This window comes from Castor canadensis, chromosome 12 (genome assembly GCF_047511655.1).
Source record: "Castor canadensis chromosome 12, mCasCan1.hap1v2, whole genome shotgun sequence".
NCBI classification, from domain to species: domain Eukaryota; kingdom Metazoa; phylum Chordata; class Mammalia; order Rodentia; family Castoridae; genus Castor; species Castor canadensis.
The window spans coordinates 74425255-74449911 of record NC_133397.1 but is presented as its reverse complement, the minus strand read 5'-3'; the positions used below and the strand labels follow the sequence as shown (position 1 = coordinate 74449911).

The 24657-nt window shown below is 37.8% G+C and overlaps 1 protein-coding gene across 1 annotated transcript in view; it reads left to right on the top strand.

The window, feature by feature from the left end:
- Suclg1 (succinate-CoA ligase GDP/ADP-forming subunit alpha) overlaps positions 1-24190 on the top strand; it is a 30570-nt gene extending 6380 nt beyond the window's left edge. The window contains exons 2-9 of the mRNA XM_020179566.2: positions 336-439; positions 5425-5541; positions 8704-8916; positions 9035-9092; positions 12824-12907; positions 14921-15072; positions 21966-22154; positions 23938-24190. Of these exons, the coding sequence (XP_020035155.1) occupies positions 336-439; positions 5425-5541; positions 8704-8916; positions 9035-9092; positions 12824-12907; positions 14921-15072; positions 21966-22154; positions 23938-23964 (944 nt within the window). The 3' untranslated portion in view covers positions 23965-24190. The remainder of the gene's footprint in view (positions 1-335; positions 440-5424; positions 5542-8703; positions 8917-9034; positions 9093-12823; positions 12908-14920; positions 15073-21965; positions 22155-23937) is intronic.
- Positions 24191-24657: the final 467 nt, after the last annotated feature.

Sequence of the window (24657 nt, the reverse complement as noted above, 5' to 3'; positions counted from 1 at the left end):
CAGTCCCTGGGTTTAATTTGAACCATTTATCTTTGAATCCTAGCTTCTTTTCTGAGGAATGGAAGTGATAAAATTCAGCTTTTTTTTCTCAGTTCAGAAAAAGCTACAAATTGTGGTTCTCAACAAAAAAGATCCTGGAGAATAGAGCAGAGTCTTTTTTGTTTTTCTAATTTGTTTCTATAGTCTGTGTGTCTCATTTAAAAAGTGACATTTAAATTTGCCATGTTCATGGTATAGCGTTCATATTAGAGGATTGTTTTTTTTATCACCAAGTTGAAATCATGGTTTAAAAGTTTGGAAAAATTGTAATGTGTTATATTTTCTTTACTTCTCAGTGCAACAGAATGGAATTCGGCATTGTTCCTACACAGCTTCTCGGACACATCTCTATGTTGACAAAAATACAAAGGTTATTTGCCAGGGTTTTACTGGTAAGCAGGTATGTGTATCTAGATTTTTATTTAAAGCATAGATTAAGGTATAAAAAATTAGCTGTTTTCTACTTTTAATGACATATGTTCAGAAGTGGCATTGTATCTTAGGAAGAGGTTAGGTGCTATAGTTACCCTGTAAGATGAAAATTGTGTCTAAACTTACCTTGAAAATGCATGGGAGTGTACTATGTTGAAGATCTACCTACTGTTTTTCAGCAAGCATAAGACTGCTGGTTTTCCTTCAATATTGGGACAGATCATTGTTTCTTTGACCTCTGATTTAAAAAAATTGCTTGTGTCCTAGATCTTGTACAAAGAAATACTCATTGTTAATGGAATCCATATTCAGTGTAGAGAAATTTACAGAGCCAGAGAGGCTCATGGGAACTGACACAGGCAAAGGAACCAACACAATGACTTTTCCCATCTTATATGCTCTCTGGGGCAAATGGTCTTCAAAGAGACCAGAAGGCAGAATTGCCTTAAGTATTTTAATTGGGTCTCATTCCCTCCTAGACTCTCTCTTTCTCTTACTTCTTTTGGCAGTACTGGAGTTTGAACTCAGGACTTCAAGCTTGCTAGTCTGGTGCTCTAGTGCTTGAGCCATGCCTCCAGCCCTTTTTTGCTCTGGTTATCTTAGAGATAGAGTCTCACTTTTTGCTTAGGCCAGCCTGGACTGTGATCCAGTCATGCTCTACCATGCCCCAGATTTTATTTCATTTAGGTGGGGTTTCTCACAACTTTTTTGCTCTGGCTGATTTGGAACTGTGATCATCATGATTAAAGCTTCCATTTGGCTTGAGATGATAGGCATGTATCATTGTGCCCAGCTATTGATTGAGATAGGGGTCTTGAGAACATTTTGCCTGGGGTGGCCTCCAACTGTGATCCTCTAAATCTCAGCTGCCCAAGTAGCTAGGATTACAGGCGTGAGCCACTGACACCTAGCTTCTCTCCTACTTCTATCATAGAATTTGCATAAGTTTAAATATATCTATGATGTGATATACAATGAAATGCAGCATAAGACTCTTCCTTCTTCCATAGCATTTGACTCACCAAGAATTCCTTCTCTTTAGTTTACATGTAACCTTCCAGATGAAAACTACATATACCCCACTTTTGTTTCTGAGGAATGAAATGATGAATTTTAGCTTTTCTTCTTTAATTTAGAAACAGCTATGAATTGTGGTTTTGAATAAAGAAGATCTTGGGGAGTAAAGCAGTAACTTTTTGTTTTTCTATTTCTGGGGTCTCTATGTCTTATTTAAAAACAAGTATTTTATGCTTATGTATGTATGTGTATCTTTTTTTTTTTTTTTTGGTGGGTCTGGGGTTTGAACGCAGGACTTCATGCTTGTAAAGCAGGTGCTCTTCCACTTGAACCTTACCTCCAGTCCTTTTGCTGTGGTCATTTTGGAGACTGGGTCTCATGAACTGTTTACCTGTGTTGGCCTTCAAACCTTGATTCTTTGGATCTCAGCCTCCCAAGTAGCCAGGATTACAGATGTGAGCCACCAACTCCTGGCATATAATGTGTATCTTAATGGCATTTATAGTATGGAACTGTATACTGGCATGGGTACATAAAATTTAATTTGCAAATTTCACAGACCATAGTTTACCAGCCTTTGGTCTAGAGGGCGATATCTAATTAGTCATACATTTTATGGCTATCACCTCCACATATAGACATTCTAAGGAAAGTAGATGCTCATGTAAGATTGAAGTGTATTCTGTCATCCCCATTCCAATTAAAATTAGATTCAGTCTGTTTTTTGTACATAGAAATATTAGCATGTAATCAAATGCTTGATTACCCAAATTTTTCACATACGTTTATTAATACAACATTTCATGAGCATTTTTGTAAGAATCATTGTCCGTGGTATAAGAACTATTTGGAATTAACTGCTTTCTAAATTGGGTGATAATTGGCCTAAATATTTTAATCAAAGGTTGGTTTCAAGGTTGTTATCTTTTAGTTACCTGCAATTAGTGTGTTTTTCATTCACTTCCTGTTTTGCTTTTTAAGTAATTGAGGCCTTAATTGCCTGCTTTAGATTTATTGACTCAGAGTCTGTTACTATAAAAGTAATGATAAGGTCTGAAATTTAGAGCTTACCTCTGCAGGACACCTGCAGTTTGTCTCAGTTCTTTTCTTAGTGTATACATTGTTTCACATATGAATGAAGAATGTTGTCTTTTTTGAGTAGATTTCCAGTAAAGCACATTTTTAATGAGTGCCAACTGACTTCTTTTACTAGCTGTTATGAGCTGGTAAACTTTTTTTATTCTTAACTAGTGATAATTTGAAAAGGAAGGAAAATAAGCTTATTTTGGAACTGTTATCTCTGTTTAGTGCCCTATGAATTCTAAAACAATTGGTTCATTGAATTTGCCTGGTAGTGTAGTCATTGGTGGTGCTTCTTCAAACTGTCTGGAGTGAAAGACCAGTTAGGGTTCTTGATTTTAATTTGTGATATAATATAGATCAATACTTTGTAAAATACACTAAAACTAGCAGCATTATCACACTGCTGTTTACATTCTCTCTTTTTAAAATTAGGTTTTAAATTCCCTACTTCTCGCCCTTACTTCCTTTCATTTTTGAATAATTTTCTTTTCCTTTCATTTTGCTGTCATGTCACTGCACTCTAGCAAGTCTGCAGACCATACTTTGAATAGCACTGTTTTAAGAAACCAGTGGCCTGTGGTTCTTTCTAAAACTTGCTAGCTCTAAATCATTTAACATACTTGGGGCCAAGTTTCCTACTTTAAAAAAGAAGTTGAATCAAAAAATGTTTGAAGTCTTTGAGGGCTCAGTTTTTATGCTTAAAGTAATTAATAACTTAGTAATTGTGTCAACATTTTTTAGGTTCCTTGGAGAATGATTGCATGAATTCGTTTATTTTTCAACAACTATTTATTGAGTGCCTGCCGTATAAAATGTGTTGATTTACGTGTCATATTGCAATGAACAAAGTAGTTAGAAGTCACTGTCTTCATACAATTTACCTTTTAGGTGGAAAGGAGAAACAACAAAATTCATGAGTAAATTATGTGATATGTTAGAAAGTATAGTTGCTATGGGAAAAACCACAGAAAGGAGGAGTTGTGTGTATTATGTATGGAGTTATGTGATTGGGTGAGAGAGAAGGGTATTTTATTTCAGGTAGTCAGTGTAAGTTCTACCTCTGATTCAAGATCTAAAAGAGATGTAAAGGAAAACCATGTGGATTTGGAAAGGAAGGGTATTTCATGCAGAGGGCACAGCAAGGCCATCAGGCAATCATGCACCTCCATGTATACATGCTGCAAGGCCAGTGTGAGTGGAGTGAAATAAGCAGTGGAGAATAGTAAGTAAAGGCAGGCAGGTATGGGGTTCTGATTTGAGGGGACAGGTTGTATTAGGAATTTGGCTTTCACTGTGATACGGAAAATGATTAGAAGGTTTGAGCAGAGAGGTGATATGATCTTTTAGCAGGATCACTGTAGGGGCCTTGGAGAATGGATTCAAAGAGGACAAGGGCAATAGTCTGCCATGAGTTGAGGTGACTTACACCAAGGTGGTAACTAGCAATAGATGGGGTGTGTGTGTGTGTGTGTGTGTGTCTGTGTGTATATCTGTGTTTGTGTTGTTGGTTATGTTTTGAAGATAGAGCAGTAAGAGTTACTCGTGGATCTGATATTGGATATAAGAGAGAAGAATTCAGGATGACTTCATTACATTTGCTGTGAACATTGGTAGGGAGTAGAGTGGTTATTAACTGAGATGGGATAGCGTGAGGAGGGAATTAATCAGGGCCTCAGTTTGGGGCATGTTAAGTTTGAGATGCCCACTAATTCTCCAAGTGGAGGTTAGGGAGGCAATGTGAGTGTGGAGAGCAAGGCAAAGGTCTTGATGAGGTATGTGAAGTGTATGTATGCAGGGGTTGCAATATGGGTATTATTTATTACCATGATAAGGATGGCATTACCAAGGTCACAAATTTAGATGGATAAGAGAAGTCTAAGGAGAGAGAAAAAGAAAATAGGAAAACTAAGAGAAGCAGAGCCCCATAAGCTAGTCAAAAAATCTTTCTAGATCCCTGGAGCCTTTTTTGGTTGTTACATACAACTGAATGGGTTGGGGGAAGGGTGTAGAATTGGTATCTGGAGGGAAGAGGCTAGGCATACTGGTATATATCCAGCAAAATACAGGATGACCTCAGCAAAATACAGGATGACCTCCCACATAGACTTGTATCCAAAATGCCAGCAATGCTGTGGTTGAGGAATGACAGTGAATGGATAGAGAAATATAGCACGTTGGCTGGGCAGTTTTAAGGACTCATTTAAGAGTTACTGATCCTTGATTTATAGTGAGACCAGTTAGCATAGTTTTGTTTTTTTCTCTAGCCATTGTATGGCTATACATGTGCAGTCTTAGAGTAGGTGGAAAATCAGATTTAACCAAGTTGTGGTTTTACCATATGTATAATTTTTACTGAGAGAGAGAGAGCTAAGATTGTTGTATAATGATCAACCATTGATTTGAAATTGGATAAAGTATAATGTGAGGACATGAGGAAATGAGGACTAGTGTAAAGGAGATGTTCTTTTAGTACACACTGGGGTGTTTCAACCAAGTTGAAAACAGGAAATAAAAAATGGCATTTAAAAAACGAGGGGGTGAGGGGGAGAGGGAGGGGGCGGAGTGGGTGGTAAGGGAGGGGGTGGGGCAGGGGGGGAGAAATGACCCAAGCATTGTATGCACATATGAATAATAAAAAAATAAAAATTAAAAAAAATAGCTATTTTGACTTTGCAAAAGCCATCTTTATTTCAAGATGGACAGCTATATTTAGTAACTTGATGAGTTTCCTGAATATGTGTTATTTGGATATTTATGTATTTGATTTTCTTTTTGGAAATTGTAAATTACCTTTGTTTCTCTGTAGGCTTTCCATTTTTGTCTCTTCATTGTTTTTGTGCTTTTTCCCCTTAGGGCACCTTTCATAGCCAGCAGGCATTGGATTATGGCACCAAACTTGTTGGAGGAACCACTCCAGGGAAAGGAGGCAAGATGCATCTGGGCTTACCAGTCTTTAATACCGTGAAAGAGGTAATTAATGGTACCTGAGTTTGGCAAGAAAAGAGAAGCAGGGGAAGAGGAACCGTTCTTTGGGTAGAGCTCTGGGTTCTACCTGGCTTATTATCCTTTGCTTGCCTTTCTTCTAGGATGGTAGTAGTACATATGTCAGCAGCCACCCCAACTCTTTCTGAGTATGGACTGAGGGCAGGTGCTGTGCTAGGTGCTTCATGCACATTGCCCCATTCAGGCTTCACCACAACCCTCTGAGGTAGGTGCTATTATTATCCCTGTTTTAAAACCAAGTATACTACAAATGCAAAGAGGCCAAGGATCTTGCTTGTGGTCTTACAGCTGATAAGTGGCAGAGTTAGAGTGACTCAAAATAAGTAGTTTGGTCTGTGCAAACAAACCAAATTATGGGTCAAAGTGACAAGGTCATCCTTTCTTCTTCAGATTGCTTATTTCTTAGTAATACTTTAAAAGTGATTTTTAAATTAAACTTGAGGTCTTTGTTGTAAAACCAGTATGTGCATATTGTAAAATAAGATGCTATGAAGGTAAGGAAAGTCTCATAGTGTTTTCTACATCTTAGATTTGCCTATTCACTGAGCTAATTGAAGCTCAGTGAATATTTTTCATTCTCTTTCTACTCTTAGATGAATTTATATAAAAATAATAGTCTTTAAAAGAAACTATAGTACAAATTCTTGGGTTATTTAATTTAAAAAAAATGTAGGGATTAAATTTAGTACTTAAAATTGATAGATTGGTCAGTCCTAAACGTACCCTTCCCTTCTTCTTAACTGTACTTTAAAAGTATACCTTAAAGTATTGCATTTTTTAAGTGCAAATTTATATACCTAATCTCATGTTGAATACTACCCAAATTGAGGTTAATTTTACCTTTAATCCTAAAATACAGGAAAAAAACCCCCAAATGTCTTTTAGATTTAGATTTTTTATTTTACTTGAAACTTTGATAGGATTTACTATATGTATCTGTTTTTAGTGCTATATTTTAAAACTATCATAGGTTCTGTAGAGGAGTCATTTAAAGTCTTTAAAGTTTTTTTTTTTAAACCCTTTTAGTATGCCTGACTGTATGACCTGAAAATGTCTTGGTAGACTTTTCTTTTGTCATGAGCCATTTTATTTATTTACTGCTTTTTTAAAAGAAAGTTTTATTGCTAAGCAGTTCACTTATTATTCATAGTATTTGGAATATTGTTACAAGTCCTTTGACAGATACTGTTTATTTCTTATTTAACTCTTGCAAAGAATTTTCTGAATGAGTAGGAATGATACCTTTCATTCAGAATGACTTTGCAGTACATAATAGTCGTCACAGTCTAGCTCTGGCAATATTTGTAGCTGTAAGAGGTGAGAACTGTGAGATACATTTTTCAATAAAATACAACATGCCCATGATCTTTTGGTTCTGACTTCAATTTGTTTCTTTTGTCTTCACCACCATCATCATCTTGAACACAGCTTTTAAAAATTATTTCTAACCCTGATATCATTTGTGGACCATCTGTCAGTGTCCTTCGACTCTGTTTTTCTGTCACTATCAAGATGACGCTGTTTATTAGAAATGTGGTAAAGCTCCTCAGTCTCTAGGAATGTGGGAAATCATTCAGAGCTGATTCTTGAAAGCACTTTCTTTTAATTTTGACCCTTCTAGTTGTACTGTATGTTCTGAGCTTAGAATTCAGACTATTGTAAAATCTCACAGCACAGTCTTTCAAAGGATTTTTTGGTGGTATTGGAGTTTTGCACTCAGGGCCTCACACTTGCTAGGCAGGCGTTCTACCACTTGAGCCACTTTGCCAGCCCTCTAAAGGTTTTGATTTCTATCTTGATTAAGTGACATTTTTGACATTTACCCTGCTGTACTAAAATGAACAGACACTTTGGAAACAGACATACTCAGGATTAAATCTTGGCTCTGCTACTTCCTAGCTGTGTGACTTGTGCAGTTGTTCAATGTATCTTGGCCTCAGCATCTTCCTGATTTGTAAAGTGGGAATGCTAAGATTCAGGATTGTGGTGAAGCCTTAACTGAGCCCTGTACAGAGCCCTTTCACAGGGCCTATCACAGGATGTGTGCTGCTGTTCTTGGAGAGTCAGAGATCATTAAGAGTCTCTATCTTCAAGGAGCTTCATTATAGTAGGAGAGACATGGCCTCACAGAGAGGTGGGTAGAAGGCTATATTTGTACTGATCGATATAGACAGAGTCTATAAAGGGCAAGTGTGGGCCAAGCTCATGTTCACAGGAAGAGCAGTGGTCAAGTTGATGGTCTCAAGTGTTCTACATTGTGAAGGGTGATAGAATTAAAATTTGATGCCTGTTTGACCCACATTCTTATTCTATAGCTATTTTTGCATGTGCATTTTTGCTTGATTTGTTTATGTCTAAAAACCATGCATTCAAAGTAAGAAAAATCAGGTAAGAAAACTCCACTTACCTGGAGGGTATATACCATCCTGGAGGGGTGGTAGTGCATGTCTGTAATCCCAGCACTGAAGAGGCTCAGGCAGGAGGATTGCAAGTTCAAGGACAGCCTGGGCTACATAGTGAGACCCTGCCTAAAAGAAAGAAAAAGCACTTTTATTGTCTCTTGGTAACATTTGCCAAACATAACATTGTATTATTTTATTGTTTATTCATTTATTCATATGTATATACATTGTTTGGGCCATCTCTCCCCCCTGTCCCCTACCCCCTTCCCTTTCTCCCCCCACCCCCTTTACTTCCAGGCAACATAATATATTTTAAAACAGATGTTTGAGAACCAAGTTCTGAGCACTTGGGTGCTCACTTGTCTTTATTTGGTACTGAACAGGTGATACAATGTCTTGGTGGTCATGTCTCTGGAGAAGAACAAAAAAACTGAGCCTAGCCTCAGGCATGATGGGACACAAATGCAAGTCAGGCAGTGCTTGTAGTTTTGCTGACATGGCATTACTTGAAGAAGCGAGATGTCATAGAACATTTTAATAACCTGTGGCATTCAAAGGGAGCAGAGAAGAGGGTATTCTTGATTCTGTACTCTTTTTCTGACAGTGTTGAACTGGAGAATGGAAAGAATGAAGACATCCTATGTCTCCTGGTGGTATCCTTTCCTGACTCCTAGATATCACTAAAATCTTGGTATTGAATTTGTTTTATCTTTATGGTCTGTTTCAGGCAAAAGAGCAGACAGGAGCGACAGCTTCTATGATTTATGTCCCTCCTCCTTTTGCTGCTGCTGCCATCAATGAAGCTATTGAGGCAGAAATTCCCTTGGTTGTGTGCATTACTGAAGGTATTCCCCAGCAGGACATGGTACGGGTCAAGCACAAATTGACACGCCAGGGAAAGACGAGGCTAATTGGGCCAAACTGCCCTGGAGTCATCAATGTAAGTGCAAAATTAAAAAGAAGCCCAATGTTAGCCTCTCATAATGCTAAACAGCATTGAATTAGCCCAAGTGCATTTGTGTGTGTGACCTATCAGTTATAATTTCACTTTCTTTCAGCCTGGAGAATGCAAAATTGGCATCATGCCTGGCCATATTCACAAGAAAGGAAGAATTGGTGAGCATGTTTGTTACTTTCTTACAGATAAAAAAAAAAATTACTCGCCCCAAATTCTCAAAATTCACAGAGAATTTCTGACTTTGCAAGTCAAATTTATTTTAATTAATTTAACCTTAGTAAAATTTACTAGGGGAGTTTTATAGTGAATTGATTTGTTATTCAAAATGGGTTTATTTGAGAAACAGTTGTAATGCTATAGAATCAGTGAAGATTTTGTTGTGGGAGTGGGGTGGGGATTAAAGATTTGTTGCCTGCTTGGCACTCTGTGGACTCTTCCATGTGGTTGCATCTATCAAGAGTTAATATCATGCTTTTGCTAAGTAGTCTGTTCTGTGGCTTTAGTTTGTTTATCCATTCTTTCATAATGAACATTTGGGTTATTTCAATTTGAGCTGTAAGAACAAGGCTAAAAATGAACATTCTTGTGTAGGCCTTTTTTTATGGGCACATTTTCATTTCTCTTGGACAAAATACCTAGGAATGGAATTGCTAAGTCATACAGTTGAGAACATTCAACTTTTTTTTTTTTTTTTGTATTGGGATTTGAACTCAAGGACTCATGCTTGAGTCTTTGAGCCCTTTTTTTGCTCTAGTTACTTTTTGAATAGGGTCTCACATCTTTGCCTGGGGCTGGCTTCAGACCTTAATTCTACCTAGGTTTCCTATGTAAGTGGGATCACAGGCATGTGTCATCACACTTGGCTATGTTCAACTTCTTAAGAAATTGTCAAATAGTTTTGTGAAGTGGCTGTATCATTTTTCATTTTTACTATCAATGAATGAAAGTTACAGTTGTTTCACATCTTCACAAACATTTAGTATTGTTAGTCTTTTAATTTATTTGTTATATTGGGGAGTAAAGTAGTATCATTGTTTTTGAGTGTCCCTGATGATTATGATGTAGATCACTTTTTATGTGTTTATACATCATTTATTATACCCTCTTCTGTGAAGTATTGTTTTAAGTTTTTGCTTGTTATTTTTTATTGGGTTGTCTTTTTATTGTTGATTATAGTGACTCTATGAATATTTTGTATATAAAACCTTTGTCAGATATGTGGTGTATTTTTATTGTTAGTGTCTGTGTGTCCTGTCCAAGAATTACTTACTTCTCTTGGGTATCACAAATGTTCTCAAAGTGTTTTGGGAAATTGTACTGCTGCTTGGTTAGTTCCTTAAGAAAATGGCCAAACTGATATTTCAAAGTTATGCCTTTGAAAGCTAGACTCTTTGTAGCTAACTCTAAGATAAACTATTTCTCCACAATAATAGATGCTTATAGTTTTTCCTCTGAAACCATGACTTAATATTAAATATTCATCATTGTGGGTGAATGTTGATTGTGTAGTTTGTAGAATTGGGTTAAAGGTCATGAGTTTTCTTTATTATTAATGTTCCTTAGAACTGTCAACCCTACTGCCAGTAGGGCACGTGGTACGTTCTCATAGAGAGGTTATAAGGAACTCCGTAGGCCATCTTAGTTCCAGTGATACCTAATGTACAGAGTCACCAATGCTTTTATATATGTTTGAATGTTGTTTATATTCTTTGGTCTGCTTTGAATGGCTGCTGCTAATACTTTGTAATATTTACTATAACACTGGGAAAAAAATAGGTTTTTTCACTATAGACCATTAAGTATTCTCTTTATGATCATGCCTGGAAAAAGGACCAGCCTCAAGAGGAAGGGCAGTTGATTATGAGGTGTGCCCTCTTACTGTACCTTATTGTAACATTGGGGTTAATAGTGAACCATCTGTGAAGGAGGTTGCTTCTATCCCCCAAATACTTAAAAGTTTCATTGTGGTAGGTAAGACATAACATGTCTCTATGTCTCAGTGTTAAAAAAAAAATAGAAAAAATAAAAACACTGAGGAGATTTAGAGAAAGAGATACCATTTCCTTCCTGATTGGGGATGATCAGGAAAGACCTCTAAGAGAAAGCAATGTTTAAGCTTTTGATGTAGACCTCAAAGGATGGGTAGAATTTTTGTCATATGATGCAAGTGAGTGTTTAATTTTTTAAGCATAACAAATAGGAAAGCATGAAGTATAACTGAGGAATAACCCAGTTCCCTAGAATAAGGAAATAATGAGATAAATCTGAGGAGGTAGGCCATGCCCATGCTGGGCTGGGAAGTTGGCACAGAATTCCATACGAATTGAAGCAAGGCATTGTTGGGGAGTGATGTAGCTGTTACCATCTGGTGGAATTTATCCAAAAGAACAACCTGGTAGTATGCTGTTGGTACTGTCTAGCAGTGACCAAGACAAGTGCATGCTCTTTCAATTTGTCCCATTGATGTGGAGAAACTGTTTATGTGTGCCCAAGCTCACAGTGAGATGGCCATGTATGCACAGATAACACACTTTGTCCCAAGTCTTTAGTGACAATAGTGACACAACACTTTGCCTAATAATGTGAACATGCATCCTTGAAGCTGAGGTAGCTGATGGTTGTGGTTTTTGTTTTTGTGTGACAAGAATTCTATCATACTGTTAGAAAATAAACTTCCGAGTTCCTAATAGGTGCTCCAAAGCAGAAGTTTAAGGGAGGCAAACCCAGGGACATGCTGGAATTAAAGAATTACTTCAGTCAATGCTCTGATTTTAGCCCATATAAAGTATATTTAATTTTAATTTTTAAAAATTTAATACATTCTCATGACTGAAGTTATTTATTAGTACTTTTCGATCTGTTCAAATTAGGGATCCATGCATTATGTATCTGTGTGTATGTGTGTGTGTTACTGGGATTTTGAATCAGGGCCTGCACTTGCTAGGCAAGTGCTCTACCACTTGGGCTACACCTCCCACACTTTTTGCTTTAGTGATTTTTCAGATAAAGTCTTGTGATTCTCCCCTTCCCTTCATGGCCTTAGATCATGATCCTCCTACCTATGCCTCCCATTGTTGGGATTACAGGGGCACACTACCATGTTTGGCTTGTTGGTTGAGATGGGAGCTCAGTAACTTTTTGCCTGGGCTGGCTTTGAACTGCAATCCTTCTGATCTCTGCCTCCAGAGTAACTGGGATTACAGACATGTGTCACCACTCCTGTCCCCCATTATGTATCTTTTGCTCTAAAGTATTACATAGATTGTGGCATAGGATATATTACTTTTCTAGGAGGTCAAGCAAGCATGGTGAGCTGTAAGAGAATACATATGCTGCCACTTCGCCTGCTCCCTCTACCTTACGAACAGCTGTCCAGATTTGAGACTCAGTGCTTTCACCACCACCTATTGAATGAAAGATAGTTAAGTGGGATACCTGATGAATCGAAAGGGATGTTAGATGTGTTATTGCCCAGTTTTCTTCATATTGATTTTGAAGCCTATATATTGTTTGAAAATTCTTAGAAAAATAGTTGTGAGGAAGGTGAATGACATTGTCAAATATGACTAATGATGTTTTGGTGATTTAATGGTTGGGGTGCCTAAAGTTAGTCTGTCATGCTCTACTACTTTAAGCAGGATAGTGCTTACCAAATTCACCTTGACATTATCCCCTTATAGAGGTACTCAGAAGAGGTCATTTAAGTGTATTGCTTTTGTAGTCATAAGATAACCTTAACTAACAATGTACTTCTTTCTCTAACTTTGTTGATTTGGATGGCAGTTAGGGAATGAATTTTACATACTCAAAGTATTTGTAATTTAGTTTACCATATGAGAATCTATCGTGTAAACACAATCTAATATTGTTGGATTCTCTTCCTCTTAAGGTATTGTGTCCAGATCTGGTACCCTGACTTATGAAGCAGTTCACCAAACGACCCAAGTTGGATTGGGGCAGTCTTTGTGTGTTGGTGAGGATTTTTGCTAACATCCAAATTTTATTGGAGTTTGGTATCTTCATCAGATGAGTATAGCAGTCATTAATTTGGTTATTTATAAAAGGTTTGATACCATTTTACTAAAAAGCTGTTTTGATCTTAAAATTTGCTTATGTGGGAAGCTCTTCTGTATTTTTTTCAAGATTCAAGGTCCAAGATTTGATTTTTAGGTTGAGGAACAAATATCCTGGGACATGTAGCTCCCAGATAGCCGTTGTGCCTGAAAACATCACTTGCTTTGCTTGCTGTAAAGAAATGGTTCTTCATGTTAGGCCTTCTATTATTGTAATTGTGTTCAGTCTTACATGCTTACTGAATTCTTTGCCATTCACTGACTCATTTTTAAGGCAACTCTCTGAGATACTTCTGAGCTCAGAAGTTGTACTTACTGGGCAGAAAGTCAAGATTGAGGAAAGCTCAGAAGGACCTCTCTAGGACCTCTCTTTCTGCCACTGCCAGTGGAAGTGTCTTCCACTTAAAATAAAAATTCCAACAAGCTTTTACATTGTGAAATAATTCTTTTTTTTTCCAAAAGCCAGACACATTTCTTATTTTTATAAATATTTCTACAAATCCTTAGAATACCTTTTAAAAGCCTTTCAAAACTATCTTCTTTTATATTAAAAATTCTAAAATTAGCCCTGGAGTATTTGTATTACACTCTAGATTCATAAATTCATAAATTATAATTGAAAACATTAGTTGAGCCTTTCTGCTTGCAAAGCACAAGGTAATTTAGTGTGATGGAGAGGAAGAACAAGTTTTGAAACAGAATTGCTAATTCCATGCTCTCCAGTTTCAGGTTGTAATCTGTAAATGGAGTGTAGTAATAATATTAGCCCATCTTTCTAAGAGGTTGGGGTAATTAGCAAAGACAGGTCTAACTTGTATTAAATAAAGCACAGGATCGAGACATGATTGGCACTTGATTAATGCTGGTTCCCTCCTTTAACTTCATTTTCAGAGATGCGTTGAAAAGTAAGAAATTGGTCCTGCCCTCCATAAGTTTATAAAAAAAAAAAAAATTGGCAGCCAGTATGCAGGGGACATTTACTTTAATCCTGTCCAAGTACTCATCCTTTAATGTCACGTGCTTATAGTAGAGTCCCTACGTATAAATTCTGTCATCACCACACTGCATCTAAAGGAGAGGGTCAAAGTTGGATTGGTAAGGCCCTATCACTTACTGACACTTGTGGGTTTTTTTTTTTTTTTTTTTTTTTTGTGGCAGTACTGAGGTTTAAACTCAGGGTCTCATGCATGCTAATCAAATGCCCTACCATTGGAGCCAATCTTTTTTCACTTTAGTTGTTTTTTTCAGATGTGGTCTTACCTTTTTACCTGAGGCCAGCCTTGAACTATGATCCTGCTACCTAGGCTTTTCATGTAGTTGAGATTACAGGTGTATGCTCTCACATCTGCCTTGTTTATTTTGAGAGGGGGGTCTTGCTAACATTTTCCCCCACCAGACTGTCCTTGAACTACCGTGATCCTACCATTCTCCACCTCCTGAGTAACTGGGATTACAAGTGTATACCACCATGCCTTAAAACTTGTGAGTGGGTTCTGTGCAGCATTCTTAATTAAGTAACTTCTTTGTGCAAAGAAATTTGCTAAGGGCTTAATCTTTTCCTGTGATGTACCATCGGTTTGCAACAAAATATGTTTTCTTATAATGATCATTTCTGAAGAGTTAATCTGGAATAATTTTGTGGTAGGGAAAGAGGCTTGTGCAAAGGAGCTATTAGAAAAAAAGGGTTACTTTTTTGTAGATTAGGAACAAACTACCATTTACATTTGTAAGTATTATAAACAGGAAGATTTTGTGATTTTTTTTAAAATATTAAATGCAAATGTGATATGTTTAAAACAATTGGAAAAAAAGGTAGGCAAAATAACAAATTATTTGAAACAGAATTTCTTGATCTATATTCCATATTTCATCCTTTAGTTTTCAACTAATGTTGCTATGTTTTACCCTCTCAGGCATTGGAGGTGATCCATTTAATGGAACAAATTTTATTGACTGCCTTGAAATCTTTTTGAATGATTCAGCCACAGAAGGCATCATACTGATTGGTGAAATTGGTGGTGGAGCAGAAGAAAATGCTGCGGAGTATCTGAAGCAACATAATTCTGTAAGTTTGGGTTAGGAAAAGCATAGCTCTTTGAATATCAGAGGCTTGGCTTAGGAGTTATTTTTAGTTTTTCATGGATTACTTTTTGATGAAAACATGAAAGGTAACTTTTAAAACCTTTCTGAGCTGGGCCTTCTATAATGGACACTCAGAAATTTCTGGTGTCTTCCTGGGTTGGTTGTCCTCCCTCCTCCCACAATGCCTGTTCTCTACTTCTCTACTCTGAACCCTCCTCCCCAGGGGGCATCCCATACTTTGTGGTAAGTACACTGGCCTCCTGATGAATGGAGGACATTCAGGTCATCAGCCTGCAGCCCACCTTGACATGTGGACTTAACATTTGTACATATGGTAGCGTTCTTTCTTCAGGTTGCAGGGAAATAACTGTTCTTTCTCTTTCTCAAGGGTGGCCTTCCAAAGATCCTGTCTTTTATACCCTTTTCCAGGGTCTTGCCTCCAACTAGCTTAGTCTTCCCTTGTAGAATGGTACTTCTCTCCAAAGATCAGGTAGAAAGCTTTACCATCCATGCCAGTGAAGGCTTCCTTTTTGCTTCTGCCTTAGAATAAAATGTGTGGAGTAGTGTAAAGTTGCACCCTAACTTCATTTAGCTAAGGGGAATATGCTTCCTTCCTGGAGTAAGATGGGTGGTGAGGGAGGGAGGAGGCACAGTAATGCCTGAAGCATCTTGCTGCCCACCAGCCCCTACTCAGTATCTGTGCAGTGACTGCCCTTGTGGACGAGAACTGGGGAAAAGCTTGCAAATGACTTCCAGACTTCCACCTCCAACACCGACGAGAGGGTAAAAAAGTATCTTCAGGAAGCCTCTTCATGCTTAGGAAAAAAATGGAGAAATGAATGAATAAAATGCCACAGACAAATAATACTGAGATATTAAAGGAACCACTAATGTCACATGCAGGCTGGCATACATAAAGCAATGCCCATTTACTGGTGCTTAAAGGAATTTTCAAGGGTTCTTTTGAGTATGCTTGATTTTTTTCTGGTGATCGTAAGCTATAACTTCAACATAAGATGTGACACAACTTTCTTCCTGCTTCTGGATCCCTTTCCTTACTTGTCATTCACTCTAATCCTTCTCAGTCTCTGGCTTCTGTCGGCCTTTTAAAAACTAAGTGATCTTGAGGTCTGACTCAGTGGTGCATGCCTGTAATTCCAGGTGTAGATAGGGGGATGCCGCTTGAGACCAGTCCTTGGCAAAAACACGAGAGACCCTACCTGAAAAAAAACTAAAGCAAAAAGAGCTAGAGATATGGCTCACATGGCAGAGCTCAAGTGAGAGGCCCTGAGTTCAAACCCCAGAAATGGCTCCCCCCAAAAAAAATTAATAAAAGAAAGAAAGAAAATGACTTAGAGAATGATTCTTAACCTTGCTGCCTCATTGTCCTCATTGGCAAAGTAGGGGTGCAGTAATCATGCACACACAGTAGGGTACTGCCCAGTGCATAGAAAGTCCTCTGATTAAATTGCTGGTGTCAAATTGCCCAGATCTCCTGACCTTGTTTTTTCAGAGGTTCCTGGTAGCCTCCATTCATTTTTCATCCTCTTTGTGAAATCTTCCTCCTAGTTTTCCCCCCTTTAGCCTTTCATGGCTCTATTTTATTATTTTAATTTAATTTTTATGGTTTATTTATTTATTTATTTTTTGGTGGTACTAGCTTTTGAACTTAGGGATCTCATGCTTGCTAAGTGGTTGCTATACCACTTCGACCATGTCTCCATCCCTTTTTGCTTTAGTTTGTTTTAGATAGAGGCTCACAATTTTGCCCTAGACTGGCCTTTGCCCTGGACTGGCCTTGGACCAAGATTTTCCTATCTATATCTCTTGAGTAGCTGGGATTACAGCTGTATCCCACCATGCCTGGCTTGTTTGTTGAGATGGAGTATCACTAATTTTTTTTTTTACTGTAACTGGCCTTGAACTGTCATCCTCCTGTCTCTGCCTATAAGTGTGTGCTACCACACCTGGCCCCCATGGCTCTGTTTTATGTGCTTGCTCCATAGATGTGAATAATTATCTTATATAAATAACATCATACTTCACATAGTTTCCATGACAGAAATGGAGAACCATCTTTTATTTCTCTGTGCTATGGCATCTCAGTAGTGTCTACCTGATGTCTCTACTCCTTTCCTCAAACTCCCTCTTCTCTTCTAGGGCATGCTGTTTATCTGCCCTTGTAAAACAGGCATTGGTCCCTTTTGTCCCTTTTGAAACAGGCAGTGTTTTCTACTACGGGTTGAGTAAAGGGCAGATTTAGCTTGGTACTCTGGTGCCTTGCATATTACCCTAACAGTCCCTTTTGACTCACCGGTCTTCATTCTTACTTGCCTATGCGTTTTCCTTTGACATGTTTAGTGTCGAACTGTCAGTCTGGTCTAATTGTGTATGACAGGAAACTGTTATCTGGTGCTCAGCCCTATCCCCTGGCACTGTGGCACCAAATGAATGTCAAACTAATGAAAGAATAAAGTAGATTTTTAAGAGATTGGAGTAGAATGTTAGTATAGTCTCTTGAATTCAGAAAAGTTGTAAAGCTTGAAATTTAAATAAAACTTGACTTCTCTTTGTAAAAGAAGAATTTAGATTAATATGATATACTGTTAAGGTATTAAGGTGAATATTAATAATTTCATATTATCGAGGACCTACTGTGCATAAAATTCAAGGTTAAGTATTCAGAGGACATGTTACATAAGCACTTAGCATAATACCCAGAATGGAGTAAACTCTCAGTAAACATTATCTGCTGCTACCACTGCTGTTAGCGTTACAGTAGCAATAATTATTTGTAAAGTTGTGTTGTTAGACTGGAGGTGTGGCTCAAGAGGTAGAGCACCTGCTTTGCAAGCACAAAGCTGTGAGTTCAAATCCCAGTCCCACACACAAAAAAACCCCCAAAAGTTGTGTTGTTTAATCTTCATCTTGAGCCTTTGCAGATGATGTGTTTGTCCTCCTTTTTGGATCAGGGAACTGGCACAGGAAGGTCAGTGATTTGCCATGTGTGGTGTACAGCATGTGAATCAGGAATGGGATTCAGATGGAGTGTCCTGCCTTTGCCATTACACGGTGGAGGTGGGCAGTCAGATTGCAGGGGTGAAGGACAAAGACTGAGCACAATGTGGGGCATGTGCTCAGACCATACTGATACCATCCATCATAACTGCTCTCTATTCTCAGGTTTTCACATTTCAGACTATACTTCCCTATAGTTTAGTTGTATTTTTCTCCACTTCAGAAATCTCTAGTGACTCTTCTTTGTCAATGGGCAGAGTATAAGTTTGACATTTTGGTTTATTGTCATCTTTTCTTTCCTAGCACAACTATATTCACACTTTCGAGGGGTTTTGAGAGAGGGATCAAGTAGAAATTAGTATCACCTAAATAGGAGATTCTCATTCTATGCAGACAGCATGAGTGAATGAATAAATGACCTGTGGAATCTTTTCTTTTTAATTCTATACTGCAGACACTGTAGCCTAGTAGTAGGTGCTAGGCAACAATTGAGTGAGCATAGGATCCCTGGGTTCAGGGAGTTCATTGTTTAGTAGGGGGACACATGGGAAAGTAGGTCACAGCCAGTATACTGAATATAATGGGAAAGGCAGAGAAGGGTCACTGAAGAGATGGTCATCTGTGACAATATTTGTGGAGAGTATGGGAGGAGACTCCAGAAAGGTTTCTGGGTGATGCAGAAAAAAAAATCCAGGCGTCTAAGGAGGGTAAAGAATATTCTGAGCAAAGGCACTGATGTAGAGCAGTCCTCATTCCTGGAAGATAAAAAGGGAACAACAGTGGAGGCCGAGGCTAGAGCCTGCTAAGTCAGACCATGTAGCACCCTGCATGAATCAGGGTAGTGGAGTTGTGCCAGTTCTCTTTCACTGTCAGGTATTTGCAGTGAAAAAAAAAAAAAAATCACTTCACTTAAGAATGCTCTTGAATAAGCTTTTGAAAAGAAATTTGTCCTTGAAGTTTGTATGTGATATCAGCACTGGATGGTAGAACTTGTTGCTGATTTTGACCTTCTATTCAAGTTACTGTTCTCTTAGTATATGTTTAATACCCTGTGCCTATCTTTGATTTCGGCTCTTAGTCCATGTGGCTTTGTCACTTTGTGGCTGAGGCAAAAGCATGCTGTGGAGGAGAAATCCCCAGTCTGCTGGATCAGCATGAGCATGGTGCAGTGATCTGGGCAGGGTACTAACGGGTCAGAGCTGACTGTTTCAGGATTTCTCAAGTTGTCATTTCAGTCTTGCCAGCCTAAAGGAGTGGGAAAGTCCAAGCCTTAGGATCCAGTTTCCGTTCTTAGTGGTGTTTTTCCCTCCTGAAAGCCATAGGTTGTTACTTGCCTAGAGTTGGAAACGGTTTGCATTTACACCTGTAAATTTATTCATTTTTGTAATTTATGTAAGGTTTTCGTACTCAATTCTTTAAGATATGACAACAAATTTTGGTTTTCTGCTGTTATATGAAAACATTAAGCCTTAGCAACACATCTTTGTGTAAGGAGAAACAAAGTGCTGCAGTACACTGAGAAAAAAAATGTATGTTCTTGATGAAACAATAAAAATTGTTAGTTTTTTAAAATCTCAATCCTTAAGTCAGCATTTTGTGGTAAGATGGGAAGCAAAGCTCTCTTGCAGTTGTGCTGTGAGTTGCATGCTGTGCTGCATCCAGGGAGCACCAGTTTTATTTGAAAGAATGACTGGCAGATGAACTGGTTCTTTAGATTTGGGTATTTATAGGCCTTTTCTCAAAAATGACCAAAGCAGACATGTCGTATCAAAGAAAACAACTAATAGTGCTTGTTAGTAATGATAAAATTTGAGCTTTCAAGTGAATATTATCATTTTGGAAAACTATCTCCCACCATGATCTTACCTTCCCTCTACTCAAAAGGCTTTTCTCATGAGATTGATGGTGATACTGACAATACTGCTGATTCGTTGTTACTGAATGATAGAACGTGTCAGCATCTGGAGGATCTACATAACTCAACGAACTGGTATTTTCCAGTTTACCTAGTGCATGTTACAAAATCATTGTGTGTAGAAGAGCCATTCAGACTCATGGATTTCAAAGTAAAAATAGGACAAAAACTTCATTGCTATGTTTAGATTCCAGCATTGCATCTAACCTTTGAGAAATTACCTCTTGAAAGATGTTTGTGTAGTGTCAAAGAATGTCCACATACAGTTATCTGTCAGGCAATTAACATGCTTCTCTTTTTTTTTTTTTTTTTTTGATGATACTGTAGTTTGAACTCAGTGCTTCATGCTTATCAGGCAAGCACTCTATCACTTGAGCTACTCTGCCATCCCTTTTTTGTGTTGGTTATTTTTGAGATAGGGTCTTGTGAACTATTTGCCCTGGCAGGCTTTGAACCGTGATCCTCCAGATCTCTGCCTTCTGAGTAGCTAGGATAATAGGTGTGAGCCACTGCTGTCCAGCTATGCTTCTCCTTTTTCGAATTACATGAGGCTGTGAGGCTGGATTGTCTTCAATTAAAATTACATTGCAACAGATTGAATGCAAAAGCAAGTATTATTTGTCATTAAGTGAAGCAGTCAGAATTGCAAAAATTAGTTGCAAAATGCCACTCTTCTCACTTAGAATGTTTTAAAAAATGCCACTTTAAAAAGTTACATTTTAAGTGAATTAATGAATATTTATAGAATTTTTCAGTTTTCATTTCTGATACATTTAATATCAGTGTATATAATCTTTATAGACTAGATAACTCAGAATCTAGTACAGCAGTATTTTTGTACCTAGAGGTTCCACATTAGAATGGATTTTTGTTATTTATGTAGATAAAAGCTCTGAGATCCTCAGTAATTTTTATAAGCATACAGGATCCTCTGACCAAATGATTTGAGAACTGCTGGTCTAGTTGAACATGGTAGTGTCCGAATGAGGCTATCAGTGCTGCCTTCTACAAGCCTCTGTTTCCCCTGGATCCCTGATTGCCTCTGGACTCTTATGAACATAATGCCATTGTTCATTGTGAAACTTAAACTTAGATTCATGTATTGCTGTATGGTATCTCTTGACTCATTGATATATAAGCATTTCATATTATTTCTTCAACTTTATTATAAGTTCAGGGCACAGAAATGCTTATATTTTCTGTGTATGAAGTTGTTTTTGAACCTCAAAATCTAATACAATGATATTTATGTACCAGAGGTTATACATTAGAATGGATTTTTTTGAATAAAACTGATCTTGATCTTCCTTCTTTGGACACCATAGAATTTCAGAGTGGAAAGGGCTGTTGACCATCAAGTCTAGTTTAGCCATTTCATTTCGTAGATGAGGAAACAGAGTCCTGGACAAGTGACATGGTCCAAGGGCATGACATCTTAGTTAATAGGAAAGTGAGTCTAAGTCTTAGGTCCTTTCCAGTAAATGTTTCCCTCTTGTCTTTGTAATTTTAGCACTTTTCTTATGGATGAACTCATAATGACTTAAGACAAAATTATGTTGAAGTAAAACAACTCGATCTTGGGTCTTGAGACATTATTATAGCAAGTCATATAACAAATTTTCAGGTGTGGTTTTTTAGTTTTTCAAATGAAAGATTCACATGTGTATTTGTAAAGTAGCTTGTGCCAGTGAAGTTGCTGATACTCAGCAGATACAAAAGTTTACTCAGGATTATTTTCCTGAGTTTGTATAGAAAGTCGAGTTATCTCAAAGGAGAAAGCATTAGTTTCAGTTGTTGTTTAATACTTGTGTTGGTATTCTTAGGTCGAATAATGTCTTTGCCTTGTCCTAGCCATTTGCCATTTACCATCGGAGTCAGGGATGTGAGATCTGTTTTTGATACACCTTTTCATTAGAGGGTTTAAAATACCACTTTCTTTCCAGGGTCCAAATGCCAAGCCTGTAGTATCCTTCATTGCTGGTTTAACTGCACCTCCTGGCAGAAGAATGGGACATGCAGGTGCTATTATTGCTGGAGGAAAAGGTGGAGCTAAAGAGAAGATTGCTGCCCTTCAGAGTGCGGGAGTTGTGGTCAGCATGTCTCCAGCACAGCTGGGAACCACCATGTACAAGGTGAGTGTAACAGTGGAGCCCAAGTGCTCTGAGGTTATGAATCCTCTCATTGTGGGGCCACAGTGGGTGCCTGGAAACCACAGTCTTTTCTTCTGGGCCTTAATTTGTTTTATTTCACTCTCTTTGCAAAGCTTAATAGTCTTGAAGCATTTCATTAATATTATAATGTTCTCATTTAAAAACTTTCTCCTTTAAACACTGAGATTTGTTCTTCTATAAATGGCATGTGAAAACACATTTCGGGGGCCATAAGAGCCACAATTTCCATTTTGGAATATGGGTGAGGTATGTTAGCCTTGTGTTTCATGTTTTGTGTTTTTCAGGGAGGGCTTTTAGGATGTAGCAGACCTGACCCCCATAGGTTCTGTTTGCAGGTAGAGGGGCTGGAGGTTCAATGACAAGAAACAAAAACTGTGAAGAGGCATTTGTCGTAGGGAGAGGTCTAAGGAGGGAGAGTTACCCTGTGCTTCGGGCCCTGCCTGTGTTGACACCATTTTTGCACTGGAGCAAGTTTGGAAGTATTTGCTGCACTCTTCCCTTTTTAATAGGATATTGTGGTTTGAAGTATCCTCAGTGATCTGTAGCCTTTCATAATCTCTTTGCAGTGGTTTCCAGCTTGTTTCTTCAAGTAATTTTAAGGATATTTCTCCCTCTTTATTTTTGTGGTAGTTCTAACCTTGACCAAAAGAGCAAAAATAGCCAAAAAACCCCTACTTCTTTTTTTGTGGAACTGGCATTTGAACTCAGGGCCTTGTGCTTGCTAGTGAGGCACTCCATAGTTTGAGCCACACCACCAGCCCTCCCAACTTTTTTTTTTTTTTTTAATTATTGTGCTGAGTGGGGATACATTGTGGCATTTACAGAAGTTCTTATAATATATCAAATATGTCATATTTGAATTTACCCCCTCCATCATTCTCCTTTATTTCTTCTCTCCCCATTCCTGAAGTACATTCTCTCTACTTCTTAAGCATGCTGAAAACAGGCATAGTTATTTTCTTAGAAGGGAACAGTGTTCAGAGAGAATTCAAAAGTCCTGTTTTTTATGTAATATTTTTTGCCTTTGTCTTAGGGATAATGAAGTGGACTCCTTGTTTTTACTGAATCTTTTTATATCCTGTCTTTTGGAATATAACACTGTGTACCATGTGTTTGAAGAAGTTTGGGTGGTTAGTTAATGTGTGAAGAATTTTATTTGAAAGTGGGAGAAAAGGAGAAATGCAAATATTTAAGTTCACATTGGAGATGTGTGTTACCGGTTTGCTCCAGTAAGTGGCAGCAGGCATCTACTCATTTTGTCCATTCTAATTGCTACATTCTAGAAAAATATGATTTCCATTATTGTTTCTTTCAACAAGACTTTAAGGTATTTGTTTGTTTCACGTGTTTCTAAAGTGCTTGACATGTTGTTCAAACTCTAATAAAGCTGTGTTTAGTTTTATTCTGTGAGAAAGTAAGCAAACCTGTCTCCATTGCCTTAATAAAATATCTTTTGTGACTCATGTACATGGCATTACAGGTTTTAGATAAGCACAGTGAATTTCACAGTGTTCTTATAAGAACACCAGTGAAGGTACAAGTATTATTTAAAACCTCCCTTTTAACTTTTGGGTTTAGGAGACAAAGTTGAAGATCTGTATCTAGCTTAGTGAGATTTAAGCTGACCCAGACAATTTGAAAGTTATTACTTTGTGTTCAGTACCCTCATCCTGGTACATTTTATTTTTGTAATTTGGATGTCTTATCTTTTTATCCCCTTTTCTCCCCTCTTGTGTTTTTGAAGGAATTTGAAAAGAGGAAGATGTTATGAAAGAAAATAAAACCAAATGAGAAGATCCTTAGAACTGTGGAATGAATCATGATAGACTTCGTTAACCAGCAGCATTCACATCTGTTGTCTTCTGATTGTTAACCCAGTGCCTGTCACTGGTCTTTCAGTACAACAGGAAGCCAAAACAAGATTTAGAATGTCCTTAAATTGACCTATTTTCACCTATTATAGATCAGAGACAGTCAATAAAGCTATTTGATTTGAATATGGCTTTGTTTTTTTTGTGGTACTGGGGTTTGAACTCAAGGCCTCACACTTGCTAGGCAGGTGCTCTCTCACTTGAGCCACACCCAGCCCTGAATATAGTTTTGAAGACTTCTTATTCTAATGTGGGTCTTGGGAGAGTGGGAGAAATGGAGTTGTGTGTTTTGTGTGTGGCGGAGGGGGGAGAGAAAGGGAGAGAGGGAATGGGCTCCACAGAGAACATCCTAGCCAACTTTTGACAGATGAGGTATGGCATTTGTCTAATTGCCTTATACCTAGACCATAGGTCTCTTGAATCACAGTTATCCCATGCTTTGTGTATATATTATAGTTGCCATCATCCAGGGTATTTCAGAGATAAATGTGTAGATAAACACAAACACAAATAAAAACTGTAGATAAATGTAACATGTAGTAAGGCAACTTAATTGTCTGTGGTAACTGCCATCACCACCACCATACCTATCT